The sequence below is a fragment of the Equus asinus genome, chromosome 21 (genome assembly GCF_041296235.1).
Source record: "Equus asinus isolate D_3611 breed Donkey chromosome 21, EquAss-T2T_v2, whole genome shotgun sequence".
NCBI lineage: Eukaryota > Metazoa > Chordata > Mammalia > Perissodactyla > Equidae > Equus > Equus asinus.
The window spans coordinates 94,702,411-94,717,898 of record NC_091810.1 but is presented as its reverse complement, the minus strand read 5'-3'; the positions used below and the strand labels follow the sequence as shown (position 1 = coordinate 94,717,898).

The 15,488-nt window shown below is 36.3% G+C and overlaps 1 protein-coding gene across 2 annotated transcripts in view; it reads right to left on the bottom strand.

Annotated features, from left to right (window-relative positions):
* Window positions 1-6,191: 6,191 nt before the first annotated feature.
* TSC22D2 (TSC22 domain family member 2) overlaps window positions 6,192-15,488 on the bottom strand; it is a 46,934-nt gene continuing 37,637 nt past the window's right edge. For both annotated transcript variants that reach the window (XM_014838567.3, XM_070493660.1), the window contains 2 exons: window positions 8,895-8,946; window positions 6,192-7,911 (listed from right to left, as the gene is read on the bottom strand). In XM_014838567.3, coding sequence (XP_014694053.2) covers window positions 7,651-7,911; window positions 8,895-8,946 — 313 coding nt within the window. In that variant the 3' untranslated portion in view covers window positions 6,192-7,650. The remainder of the gene's footprint in view (window positions 7,912-8,894; window positions 8,947-15,488) is intronic.

The window sequence follows — 15,488 nt, the reverse complement described above, 5'->3', positions numbered from 1 at the left end:
GCCCGTGATAAGAATGGTTTGGGGCACAGTGGGGACTCCAGCCACAGCGGGTGTGAGCAGCAGTGATCGGAAGCGGAAGTGGGAAGGAAGGAGAGGGAGCAGAAAAGCCAGGGGAGGGAGCACATTCCCAGTTAGGGGAGGAGGGTTACTTATTTATCATTTATTTACTTACTGAACCTGTACAGATACTGAGAGGCCAGAGAAGAGGGTGAAGTAGAAGAAACGGGACAGAGAGGGCAAAACAATCGTGGGGAGGGGAGAAAGCTGGAAGAGATGAGACCCAAGAACACCAGGGGAGACATTAGCAGCAGACAAGAAAACACCTTCTATTTTATTTTATTTCTGATTTATTAATTTGTCATTACACAAACAATACATGAATGCATACTCAAAAACATCAAACATTACAGTTAAAGCTGATGCACTCCACCAAACTACTGTTAACAGTTTGGTTAATATCCTTTCAGACCGTCCTCTACATCCGTGTAATGCACAAGCAGGTGCGTAAGCAGTACACTATACAGTGTGTGTGAATGTATGTGGCGTGTGCTTCCACATCAATGCTGTCATATGTATGACATGTACTGTCCTTCAATTTTCCCCAAACTTTAAAAAAACTTAACATTGTATCTTAGAGATCTTTCCATGTCAGCACATGTAGGACTCATTCTTTTTCATTGATGGCTAGTATTTTATAATGTATACCATGCTCCATCTTCTTGGTATTTTGGTTTTTCCAATTTTATGCTATTATAAACAAAGATGCAATTGATATCATTGTACAAGCCACCTTGTGAACACAGGTATATAGAGTGTGTTTTATTAAAAACTGGAATTGTTGGGTCACAGGGCATGTGAATTTTAAATTTTAATGGATACCACTCAATTGCCTTCAAAAGTGGCCGTGCCAATTTATACACTCACCAACAACGTAGGATTTTCCCTCATCCTTGCCAGCTCTTGATTTACATATACTTCAAATATTTGCCAACTGGATCTGAGCTAGTTTCTTGTGTTTTAATGTGCATTTCCCTTATTTTGCTGAGGTTGGGCAGCCCTTCGTAACCTATTTGTAAACCTTTTTGCTCATGTGCATTTTCACAGGGGAATTTCTAAAAGGAATATGTGACCAGAACTCCTAAGACTCACTGCTAGTCTAGCTGGAATTAACTTTTCTGAGTTAGAGATCTAAATTTATTTTTTTCCCAAGTGGTTACATTGTCTCAATACTATTTGTTGAATAATCCATTCTTCCCCTACTGATTTGAAATGTCACATTTATCATTTATTCAATATATACTTGTGTTTGTTTCTGGATTCTCAGTTTTATCAGAATTTATTTTTGGCACCAGGCACCTGAGTTATTCTTAACTTGGGTCACTGAATGGTAGCTGATTTTGTCAGCCAAGGAAGTGAGTGTGTTGCTTACGAGACACTAGGTGATCTAATTCATGACGCACAAATCCTATTCTAGCCGTTTGATTTAACTCAGTTTCTTTACCTACAATGTGTACTAGGAAAATGTGTCCATTCTCTCTGAGATCAGCCCCTCCTTTTTAGGGGACACCTCAATAGGCTCAATGTAGAGACAGGCGGCTTCTCACCAGGTCCCCTCTTTCTAAAAAAGAATTATTTGATGTTAAAGCTTTTTGGCGATTTAAATTTGTTTCCTGGCAATGTCAAAGGGTTTTGCGTGGCATGGCAACATGACTGTTGGTTTACATGAACCTTTCATTCAACAACTGACATGAGGCCCCCAAATGATGACATTCATTTTAAATAAACAATGTGGCACATTAGCTTTGACTTTTACGTCGACTATGAGCTCTCGGAGTGCACAAATCATGTCCCATTTCTCTCTCTATCCCCAAACATGTAGGACAGGGAGCAGCACCTGAATCGAAATAGAACTGAATTGCATTTCAACAGTGTTTCTATAAAATAACAAGATAAAACCCGAACTTCTCAAAAACAAAACCTTCACTTTAGGGGCTTTACAAAGTTATACATATTTATCTTTTTCTGTCACTCGGCCATCTGATTAAATTATATATTTTTTAGTAGGATGATTAGAATTAGACACTGACCTGGTATTATTTCATGCCCAAGTGTGGGGAAACATTCCCTTGCCGGCCATGGGCTTCCTCAGGTACAATCTACTTACAGATATGTTGCTTGCCTGTGAAATGACAGCAAGAACTGTGATCGGCAAAACATTTTGGATTGCAGTGGGCAAGAATACTTTACAGTTCTTATCTAGAAATATCTCAGGCATGCAAAAGAATGAAATGAAAAGGTAAGCTCAACTTTTTTTTAATGGGAAAGAAGTGTGGCGTTTGCCTTGTTTTACAATTCAGTGATTCTTATGCTCTGAGTTCGTACACCTTTCCCTTCCCTCTTTCAAAGGGCTAATTTTGGCTTCTGTGGCTAATGTCTTAGTCCAGAAACTCAGATGCTCTGCTTTCTAGCTCCGCTCATGACATCAGACCATGGGAAAATTCCCCAAACTGCCTGATCTACCTGTTTCCCTGGTGAGAAGAAGGAAAAATAAAGCTAACTCACTATCCACGTCTGTTGAACAAATTCTGTGAGCAAGTGGACTGTGCCAGTGCAAAATACCAGCTTCTGACTTTACCATTATCAATCCTAAAAGGCTGCCATTTTTATTTACGATGACTCTGTTAAAAAAAGAGAAAGGATGGCTACGACCTTTACCTAGCTTTGTATAGTGCTTCAGTTAGCATTTTTCATCTGTGAACACAGCATGTCATACCAGTTGCAGCCCACTAAGGACATCATTATAAAGCACTTGTACAGTAATCCCTGCCCTGACGAAGGGAATACATGCATTCAAAGAACAGATCTTGCTATAGAAATTCTGCGACTTGCTACAGAAATATATGAAACAGGGATGCATTCTGGAATGTTGAAAAGGGTCAATAGGCTGCAAATATACATGACAAAATAATAAGCTTTTATCAATGCTAGAAAATAGAAACATGGGTTACTAGGCTTGGGCAGGAGGAGGTGAGAGAAAAGATCCAGATTTGCTTAGACCGGGGACTTCGAGGGAAGAAAGAAGTCTTCTGAGTTGAAGTGTGTCGCAGAACAAAGGGTTGAAGCCTAGCAAAATGTATTCTGACTGGGGCTGTGGGTGTCTGCAGTGGGGCCAGAGCCCCTGTTGTCCTTTCTGTGGAGGAAGGGATAGCTCTGAGGGACAGGCTTTGGACTCTGCTTCTGATCCCAGTCACCATAAAAGGACGAAATTTAGTTTACCTTTAGGGCTGAATTTACACAAGGGATGAAGTGACAGCCAAGGCTCTTCCATCCTTTCCCCGCCACCTTTTTGCTAAATTCTAAAATTTTTAAAAAAGGAGACAGACTTTCATTTCATAGAGATATACGGCTGTTGGGAGGAAAAGTCTGACTCAAACTTTCTAAGAGTGGGGCTCTCTGATCTCTCCTTGGAGCAAGAAAGAAGAGGCACCTGGTGTTGGGAATGGAGTGCTCATCTTGGAGGGGAACACGGCATACAAAGACCCAAGACAGACTCCCTTCATGAGCGACACAAGAATGCCTGTGTAATTCTGCCTAGTCAGCATTTCTTTTCTGGATTCTTTTTGTCCCTCCTAAATTATTTCTCAGCTTCCAGTTTCAGCCCCTCAATCTACCTCCTATCTGCCACTGGAATGATGAATTTTTCTAAAATGCAAATCTGATCACAAACCCACTGCTTAAAATCATTCAATAAATCATTCTTGCTTTCTGAATAGAAGCCAAACCCCTAAGGTGGCCGAGGCCCTGCCTGCCTGCCTCCTGTGAGGCCAATCTGTAGCTATAGCTGTACATGCCCTCCCTTCAGCCTTTGAGCAGTTTTCTTACTCTTGTGACCTTCGAGACTCAGGTGTCACCTCCTAGGGGAAACCTTCCCTGACAAAGCCATCCTTGACTCTCTACAATGACACGTCTTTATTGTTGCATTCTATCTGTCTGTTGATTTGTCTATATCCTCAATGAGACTGTCAGTCATGAGGGCTGGGCTTTGTCCTTTTAAGATTATTGAAGAGAACAGTCATGTCACAAAGTACCTGCTACTGAGCTCTGAAGCTTCCTATTAAAAAACATATGACTTCAGATTATCTTAAAAATTGTTTCCAGAAAATTAACTATTTTATTTCTGGTTCTACAAAGCTAAGTTTCCATGAAGAACAAGTATTTTGGCTTAATCTTAAGCACTCTCCCACCATCCCTCTTTTTTAAAGGTCCAGGAGTGACCAGAATTCTGAACTTGGCAGATATACCATCATCTCTGACCTGCGACAATTCTTTGTGATTAGTGGCAGTTCTGATTATCCATCACTGGGGGCTTGATGATACAGCATTCTTACCTCAGCACTTGTATTTAGCTCAGAGAACAGGAAATGAAATAGGATATATCTAGCTATTTTGGACATACAATTATGAGTTAAAGTAACTGCATACTTAATATCTCACAGCCTTTTCTTGGGGCTGGGGGAGCAGTGTAGCAAGCTGTAAAATCTCACTGTAACTACCTAAAATGAACTTTCTTTGGGGAAAGCTACGTTTGTATTGCAGACACGTTGCCATTATCAGAAACAAATTTTTCTACCTATGATTTTCTGGTTGGCTAAAGTAAACCAACAGAAAACTTACGTGGCATCTTGGTCTACGGAGGTTGCAGTGAGACAATTAGAGATGGCATTCGTTTAAGACTGTGTCCAAAAATTAGCATCTCAATAAAATTCCAGCTATGTGGAGCAGGAGACCCTAAATCTCTGAGGTAAAGCTGAAACTTACTTAAGATCCTAAACAAACCAATCAAATGGGGAAACGCTTCATGTTGTTTCCAAATACAGTAATATCTGATGCTAAAAATTTAGCACAACAGCTTTCTTACCCTTAAATTTGCTCCTGACTTCAGAGATGGGGTGTGCCCCACAGGAGTAGGTTTGGATGTAGAGGTTTCCTTTCACAGCTATTTTGGGGGTGTCTCTGGGTAGAGGTTGGGTGCCATGGGAAGGAAGGGCGATGGGAGAGCAGAGGACAGGCACTATTGTAATTTTGCATTTTTTGACACTGCACCATGAGTTGAGCATCTTATGTCATTAAACTGAAAAGTTATTAATATGTAAGGCTCTTGATACATATTGCCAAATTACTTTCTAGAAGTACACAGGAAAGCTTGCCTTTCTATATTAGGTCCTGCTATTTAAAAGACACAACAATTTGCTACAAATATTAACTTGCAATTCTTATGTTACTAGAGGTTGGACCTTTAGAAACTGCCATTTATTTCTTCTGTGAATTCTCTATTTCTTCTGTTTTTCCTTTTTTAAAAATGTAATAATTGTTTTTAACTGCCATTTTTAACTAACATTAGTCATTTCTTTTGTGACTATTACTTTTATGTTTATAAAGTGTTTTTCTATCCCCAGAAGCAAAATTTATATTTTACAAAAATCCCAACCTTTTCTAACAGTTTTTCGCCACCTGTGTTAAATATCATACTGTTTGCACTTGAGGGAGACACCGGTGAGCCTTGTGGTTGAGATTCCAACACGGAAGGTTCACTTTCTATCTCAGCTGTGGTGGTTCTACTTAAAATCTTACTCTATATCTTAGGGTTGCTTCTTCAAGCCTATGGACTCAGTTCCTTTAGTTATTTCTAATGTTGTTCACTAACATTAAAATTTTGTTTATATTGAACAATATATCCTGCAGCACAACTAGAATATAACATATTTGGTAATCCCACATCCACCCCAATTTTATGCATTTAGTTTGTGGCTAATCCGATTAAGTTTTTATTTTAAATAGATACAGAACACTTCTTTATCCTCTTTTAACACAGAGAACTACTGGTTCTCATTAAAACTCCTGATTAGTTAGCTGGCTATAGATACAGTGCATGTTAATTTCTACAGGCACCTTTCTGAATTCAAGTAAAAGTTTTGGTAGACAAGGATTTCCTACTTAAATGTCATTGACATAACACGAATATTGAGTACAAATATTGCTTTCCATTCTTGCATTCTTTAAATTATTTTACTTTGAAAATTTAAGCACTATCATTAAGTCATTAATAACACAGGTTTTCTTTAAGGAATATTTTGAACTGTGAAAATACAAATCTAATCAAATTAAATTTTGAACACATATAGAGCCAAATATTTCAACAAAACTGCAGTTTAATTTCAGAAAATGTGTTAAAATATATATTTATACATCAATTTCTGACATACACTTAATGTGTTAGTATACACAAAATGATGCTCTCTCCTGAAACTGTATTTATGAAATGTACATTTTAATTTAAATACTCAGTATACACTGCACTTAATCTGCATGTTGCATTTATTAAATACATTAAAATCTGCAATGTAACAAAACGTTTTCTGCATACGAAATTCAAAACACCATTTTAAATGAACAAAAGATGGCTCACTTCATTTTTTTTTTTTTTTTTTTTTACAACTAGCGCATAGCACACTAGCGCAGCTCCACCATACTACCTGCTCGTTCTTTTTATTCGACGTTGTTCACAGACTAGTACGTATTACAATAAGAGTGCTGGATAAAAACATGAGGTACGAAAGTGGTTCAAAGATTATAGGTCATGCAGATCATGCTAGACAGCAAAGAAAATTGTGACCGAGAAAACACTAAATAAAAATACATAAAGAATGTGCATTATAAAAAAAAAAAAACTCCATTACACAGCTTTGCTTCTTTGGTTACAAAGTAGGTTGAACAATTTCACAGCTTTTTATTCCCACCCGAAAAAAAAAAAAGTCATACGAAATGTTGAAAAGCAGAGGAATCGTGGCAATTTCTCTATTAGAAAGTAGAAACAAATGAACAAAGTTTTCTTCATCAAAATAGCCCAATTATTTATTATATCACAATAACTGGTGACTACCTGTACAGTTGCACTATGTTCTTCATACTTACACTATACAAAATTTACATTCAAGCTGGGTCTTTACTACTGAAAATAAATACCAAAGGTAAATTGCCATTAGTGTTAGAAATATGCCAGGATTCTTTTGTTCAATTATTGCCTAAACGTTTTATCTATTAAATGTAATCCTGTCTTTCAATTCCTTTACTGATACTTATAATTATTCAAAAAAATCTAAAAAGTTCTGTGACATTGTTCATGTACATTATGAAAATAGCAGCCCTGTAATAAATAAAACACAAATAAATGAAAACTTATGTAGGCAAATGTTACTGATATTGAAAGAAAAGTGGCTCTTTAGATGAACTGTTATTTATAATGTGATAGGAAGGCTCAGGGTAAATCCAGGGATAATGGGAAACACGGGAGAGCCACCAAAGCTCTTCAAAGACCCCACTCATGCCCACCAGGTAAAATGCAGACTTTGCTCGCTTTAACAAACCCCATCTATTATTCTCCTTGTGTACTGATGACATAGAACTGGACATCAACAGCGCTGCATAACATCTCAAAGAGAGGAAAAGCTCTTGTAGAATGATTGTCTAATACTGAAAAGGCCAAACACACAACCAAAGCATGGCTACTTGCTTTCATATAAAGTGGAAAGAACACCAGTGGCACACAAGGATAGATTGCTTTCAGTTTTGTCTTAATGAGGCAAGAAAGCTTTATGCTGAGGAGACATTCGGCTGCTGTGGAGGTTGCGCTGGCTGTGGAGGCTGTGCTATCACTGCTTGCTGTTGAGAAGTGCTACCAGGATTGGCCTGTTGGGCTGGGAGTTGGGATAACTGATCACTGTTTGAAAGAGATTTTAACAGTGCATTTTCTCGTTCAAGTAAAGAGTTTCTTTCAACTAATTCTTTTATTTGTTCCTTTAGAACTTCCACTTCTTCTCTTACTGCATACATCAAATGGCTTTTCACCAGATCCTGTGAAAAACAAAATTAGGAACGTCAAGAAGTGTGAGAGGGAAAGGTGCTGCTCTTGGTTCTAGCCTCTATGGAGCCGTATCAACACAGCGTTTTTACCTTTGTTTTCCTGCTCCTGTTTTTCATGTTTCTACTGTATCTTGGCTGGCCCTAAAGGAGATGGGATGGAAAAAATCCAGCTCCCAACCAGGGCAGCAAGCCCACGATTTTCTTTTCAAAGTTTGGAGTGACTTCCAAAAATACTAGTTCTTTAAGTTGTCAATTATAAGCTTAGAATTCAAAAAAAGTTTAAAATCACATACTCAGATGTTAGACCAAGAAAACAAAAGATTAAACTAGTTACAGTACTGCTTTAAGAGATAAAGTGACCTGCGATTTCCAACTTTAAAACCTTAGGATTTAAAAAAAAAATAGTTTGAGACTAATGGTCCTTATTTATAGCCTTTCTACAGTGTTAATAAACTCGAATCAAAATATTTTATATAATATGAACAGAATATCTTTAAGTGAACAACAAAATTTGATAGTAATAGCAGAGATCAGAACCAGAATCAACAGAAACAAATCTATTTATTAAAGCTGAGTAAAACAAAACAGTGTCTGTAAATGACCAGAGGACGACAGAGGTTTCCAGCTTAAGTTTTCATTTTAATACTCTGTTGTCTCTAAACTATTTTTGATGCTGAAATATTTTGGAGGAACATTATGCATTTTAAATATGTTTGTCCCCCAAAATGGCTCTTATTAACAGTAATGCACGAAATGTGAGATGTTCAAATGCGGGAAATATTTACTCCTTTGGTATTTCTAGACTAAAAATTCTCAATGTCTTAGCATCTTCAACTAAATCTCACTATCAAAAAATATACTTTGGTCATCTTGGTTTAAAGAAATTAGGTGTTTGTCTTTTAGAATTGATCAAAACCAAGTGCTTCATACAAACAACAGTCTATGAAAGGAGAGGACTATAAACTTTTACTTACCATTGCTTGTTCTATTTTGTTGTCAATGGCTACACCACCTCCCCCAGATGCACTGGAAAAAATTAGAATATTTCATTAAATTATTCTAAAAAATGTAACCTCCCTTACAACTCTTAAAATGAAAACATTTGTTTTACTTAACATCAAAGATAGTAATTTAAAATAGCTTATTAAGGCTATTCTCACAATTTCAGTACTCAGAGCTCTCATCTTGAAAATGAGTATCTCAGAAAACAGATGACTTTTAAAAATCCTTTGTAGTTTCAACAATTCTAATTTGCCTATGACATACACATGCTACTTTAAAAGTAACTCCCAATTCTAGTCAGGAGTTCTTAATTTAGTGAACGTAAAAAGACACATTTCAAATGAGCAGTACTCTCTCCACATCTCAAACTTCATTTACCAACTATGTATTCTAATTGCCTTTCATGTGGAAATTCTAGTGGTTACTTATTGTATTAAAATTCAGATGACTTTTCTTCTATAGATTTTATATTTTAATATCTGGCTTTTACATTTTTAGAACTGGCTTTTAAAAATGATTCAGAGGGCTTTTGGGCATACAGTACTTGCAGGGTTGGTTAGCAAGGAACTCAACATTCTGACTTACAGGCTTTGACTACAGGTTACTAGCTGGCAAAAATCACCTAATGTATGTGATAGACTCATTTTTCCCGGAAATAATTGGAAGTAGTTTAGCTGGTAAGTACATCCCAAGTTCAAATATCACCTTAGCATTTGTATGATAATGACACAGAAGGTTTAATAATTGTCTTCTTTGGCAGCTTATATTCTCCTATGTATTAAATAAGATTAGAGAGGACCTATATCCTTTTCTTGGTGTTTTTGTAAATTTTGAAGAACAGTTATTAGGTTTTCTTGTAAAGACAAATCTGATACTTTAATTTACTGTATTAATTAAAAAGAGGTCTTCAAACAATTTTTATACAAAACTTTACTAAATACTCTTCATAAAGTATACCCCACCTAGGAAAATTTAGGTGTTAATATATCTGAACACTATTTTACTTTATATGATGGGGATCCTCAATGTTTTATCAGATTGAGGCTCAGAAATATCCTAATGTAGTGGCCTTTTATACTGTAATCCAAATAGATCTGGTTATAATCTTGGTTCTGCTACTCACTATCTGTGTGACCATCAGCAAATCAACTATTTAACTTCCAGGGACTTCATTTTCTTCATATGTAAAACGAAGGGGTTGGTGTCAATGCCTCAAGCGACTTTTACACTTCTAAACCCTTAAAACTCTCAATCAATACAGGGAAAACACTAAGCTTGTTTATCTGCGCATTAAGCACATTAATTACAGCATACTGCTTCACTTTTTGCTGCTGTTATTGCTAAGATGAAAAGGGGCTTCTGTATACCCAATAACTGGAAAGGATATATAGATCATCAGTAAATACTTATACGTGTTAGGCTTTAAATGCTCAGAGGGAGCTATGCAAAGCAAAGAACGGCTGTATGTAACTACAAACTACAGAACAACTATATTAAACCGTTAGGTTTCAGCATAAAGTTCAGTCCAGACACCATGTGGATATATTCATTAACTACTGGTCAAAATTTGGCAAAAAAGATTATGTTTGCCTGAGAATCCTTGATCATACTTTTTACATTTTTTATTTCTATGTCAAGGAAAAACTGAATCAGTTTTAGCCTCTTCATGACTTAAATACATTCAATTCTTTCAACACATCTGTTTTAAACAGAACACCGTAAATGCTAACTTTAACACCAGTTTTAAACATTAACAAGCAATCAAAACAAAAAACAAACCCTAAACCCTTAAAAAAGGTTATTGCTTAATTTTTTTGATAATTAAAATCAAATCAGTACATTTCTAAACCATTCCCTTAGCTAAGGAACAATAATCAGCAGCATGCTCTTTGCTATCTAATAAACTCTAGTCCTGAACTCAGACTTCTTTTACAGCGACAGAGGAGCAGGTTTGCAAAGTATAAACGGATCATGCTGAAGACATGTGTCCCTTAAAAGGTACTAATGTTTCAATTTTGTTAAGCATTGTACTTCAACATAATTAAATCGGTCACAGATACAATTACCATCACTACAGCGACCTTTGGTTATTTTGAAGGCTGTTATTCAAAAATTCTATTAACTTAGTGGTTCTCCAACTTTAGCATGCACCTGAGTCCTCTGGAGGTCTTGTTAAAACACAGAGAGGGGGCTTCATCTCAGTTTCTGATTCAACAGGTCTGAGGTGGGGCCCAGGAATCTCCATTTCTAACAAGTTTCCAGGGGATGCTGATCCTGCCTGACAGACCATAATTTGAAAATCACTGGCTTACAGAGATGAAAGCTGTTAAGAGAAAGATTAAAAAAACCTAACTGTATTTTAAAAACTTCTTAGCTTGGTATACAAAAACCCTTCATGACCTTGACCTCTGCCTTCTATGGTCTGCTTTCCTCTCATACTCCATCAGTCCTATTGTGTTATGGTCTTACAGAACTATTGCAGTCTGTGGAACACATATATGTTCTCTCAGGTTTCCATGGCTTTGCAGAAACTCTTCCTCAGCTGGCAGTGCTCAAAATTCCAATTCATCTGGCTGTTTTTTCACTTGTTCCTTAAGATACTCCAGTGCCATCTCTCCTGAGATTCCCTCTGATTTCCTGAGGTAGAACCAATTACGGTTCCCTCCTGTGGTCCACTAATCTTCACAAACTTTTTATAGTGCACAACCAGGAAAGGAGAAGAGCAAATTCTGGCTCCTCCGTATATTCACTGTGTGAATTCTGGGAAATTATTCAACTTTTCTAGACCTCATTTTTTCCCATCTAAAATAAGGATTATATGCCCCAATCCACAAAACTCCTATGAAGGAGGTTCCTTATCTTCTTCACCTCGGTGAGGAAGTGAACAGTGCTTGGCACACAGGAGTCCAAATGCATACTGAGAGAGTCAACATGACAGTAATTAGATTTGCAACAACTACTGGTTCATACCAGGAAGCTATTAAAAATTTGAGAACTACTAATTTATTCAAATTCAAAAAGTATGGTCCCTGGACCAGCTGCATCAGGATTACCTGGAAACTTGTTAGACATGTAAATATTTGGGTTGACTCCAGACCTACTGAATCTCTTGAAGTGGGACCAAGGAAATCTATTTTAATAAGTCCACCAGGTGATTCTGATAGAAACTAAAGTTTGACAACCACTGCTTTAAACAGCCTGATTTACAGAAAAGATATCAATATGACAGTATTAAATAAGCAAATAAGAGGGTATTCTATTTCAAGATCCCAGAACACAGTTTAAGAATATTATTTCAATGAGGGTAATGAGTTGTTTTCTGTTGTGTTCCAAGTCAACATAGTGGTTTGGGTTTCACACTCTTTTAAAATGAGGAAGATAAATTGAAGTGGGCTTCCTTGACCTAATGTTATAGTATTATGCCTTACTCTCTTTTCCATTCTTGCATTTACCAAACTATAACTTGATAGTTAACTAGTTTCCGAGGTTCCTTAAGGGAAGACTTTGTACCTCTTCTGGTAAACTATAAGCACTATATAAAGGCAAGGGGTAATTTTTAACAAGACAGAAACTTTGTTTACTATGGGTCACTCTTTTAGAATAAAACCATACCTAATCTGATTAGCATTTACTAGATGAATTAAAAATTTTGGGTATGGAGGGAATGGACAGAAATATAGAACTGTGGAAAAAAGGCAACATGAAAGACTATATTACTTTTATATGATGAATTTTTATTTAGTGGAATTGGGGTCCCCAAAAGAACTACGTGAGCTTGAATTTAATGTTTAAATAAAGTAAATTACAATCACATTCACAGGAAAAGTAAAACTCAAAGTATATAGCAAGACAGCTTGGCTTCCCATGCTGTTCATCTTTTAATTCATCCCGATCAGCTCCCCACCACAGCTTTTCTTCCCAGGCATCATTACTCCTGTCACAGCAGATCACCTGCAAACTCACTGAGAAGACAAGAGGCCACACATGAACCTCCAGCTTCACAAGTTCCCTGTATTTTCATCCTTAGTAGGCTAATCGCTTCATCCACGCTCTCGGCTCAGCAACTATGCGCAAATCATCCCTAGTTTTCCCTCTCTAAAAATTATAATCAGTGAAGACAAAATTAGGCTAACTCGATCTCACATTAAAAAAAACTTTTCTGAGAAATTAATTTTTTCTTTATCTTTATTAATATCTTAAACAAGTATAGCTACTTGTTTAAAATCCAAACAGTGCAAATTTCTTCTCTGTTACATTTTGATTACCCCCTTTCTGTTCTCCCCTCAATACAAATGCTAACTAACAAAGCCACAAGGTAGAGGAAAGAGCACTCAGACGACTGCCCGCTGCGTGGCAGGCACACGTTACTTTAGTGAGTGCTCACTACAGGCCTGAGCAACATTCCCATTTCACAGTGGAGGAAAATGAGGCCAAGTAACTTGTCAAAGACAGGATGCTAGGAACAGGATTCAAACCTAGACCTAATTAATGTCAAAACATGTGCTTTTACTACCATAAAAATAAGACTGTGAAAGGAAGAAAGCAACTATCTATAATGACCTACAAGAAATAGAGTTGTGTCTATTATGAAGAGTGCTTTAACTAAGCACCAAATGCTAGCTGTGAAACCATAAGCATGGATCCAAAGGTAAAACTATGTTCATAATACAGCATTTATCTTATCTAGCACATTCCTAGAAGAGGTTCAGCTCTGAGAACAAGGGAGCTAACTTCTTAAAAAAGGCACTTGCTCAGTGATCTTCAGATAGCCAGTACAGTTTACTTATTCATTAAGAACTAACATGTTCTTTCGGTTTGTTAGAAAGCTGAAGACATCTTAAAATTATATGCATCTGTATGCAAAACATTGTAAAAAAAAAATTTACCTTGTTTTACTCAAAGACCCTTCTAATTTTCTGTGTTGAGTCACAACTACAATTAAAAATCCACTACAGGAATTCCCCAAATTACAAAATCAGATCTTTTGTAATAAGAACAAACTTCTTTGACTGAGTTGTCAACTCTGATATACTTATGTTCAAGCCTCCTTAGCCAAACAATGAATAAAAATAATTCTTCATAAACTCACAAGTAGAAGCTACAATCTTTCTTGGAGACCAGTCCTCAGGAATCATGTACTGTGTCCAGGTATCATTTACAACCTTCATACTCCCTCCTCCCCCCACCTTGCACAATAAGTTCTATAGTGACATCATTACTACTAAAATGCATGAATTCTAACCTGGATAACATTTTGCCTCTTCTCTAAGACATGCATGCTTTGTTTTTTTTAGAAAGAAACCAGTAAGCTGCTGATTGCAAAAAAATAAATCTAATGAATATAGCTCAGCAAGCCTGTGGAGGTTAAGTACAAAAAGAAAAATCCATCACTCTTCTGTAAGAGGAATTTAAAAAATATTTACAGCTTCACATTTAATTTAAGAGCAAATAACAATTCTTCTTCCAAAACAGAGCCTAGATAGATAAAATTCATGTAGACTTAATCTCTGGCCAAACGCAAACCTCTGTGGTTAAGAATAAAACTATTAGATAAAGCTAATAGTAAATTAAGCTAAGAACTAAAAATTTTATATACCCTATTGGCCATAAGTTCTGCAAATGTAAAAACAAATAATCTGTTTAATTTCATGATTAACAAAACTCACAAAAATGCCCCATGGAGATTTTTACTAGTAACACAAAATAAGCGATTCTGTGTGGATGATAAAAGCTATCATCCATTCTAAGTAAAATGGCTACTTATGAAACTAAATGTTATTATTTTCTCAAGCAACCAGTCTTACAATGGTGTGAAAAAGGCCTTTACCAAGGAACCATTAAAAACCTGGTTAAACATTTATGTGAAGACTGATATTTGTTTTTAGCATCTACAAAAACCTTGCTCACCAATGCCTTCAGCATATTTTACATTCATCTAATAAATTTTAGGTCAAAATCCTGGCCAGAAAAGAATACTTAAAAAGAAGAAAAAAGGATATATGCTGTGGATTGTACCAATGTCAGCTTCCTGCCTTTGGATCACGTAAGATGCTACCATTCAAGGGACTGGGCGAATGTACTTGAGACCTCTCCGTACTTTTTTGGCAACTTCTTATGAATCTATAATTATTTCAAAATAAAAGTTAAAAAACTTCTTCAATAATTTCCCTAAAATATGAAGTATTTCTGGAAATCTATATGACTAGAAGCCCAACAGAATAATGGGTAGAATTCACATGGACAGTCCACAAGAAATGAAAAAATACTCTATATCTCACAACAACATATTATAACAAAAATATAGATTAAAACTATAATGTAATACCATCTCCCTAAACAGAATGGCAAATATATTAAAATTTAATACACGTTAGTGAGGCTCTGGGACAATGGGCCTTCTCATAAGTACTGGGGCAAGTATAATCGTATAACCCCTATAGAGAGCAATTTGATATATATCTAACAATTTTATATAGACACACACACACACACACACACACACACTCTCTCTCTCTCTCTCTCTATTTTAGTCTTTAGGTCAGTAATACGACATCTGGGAATTTATC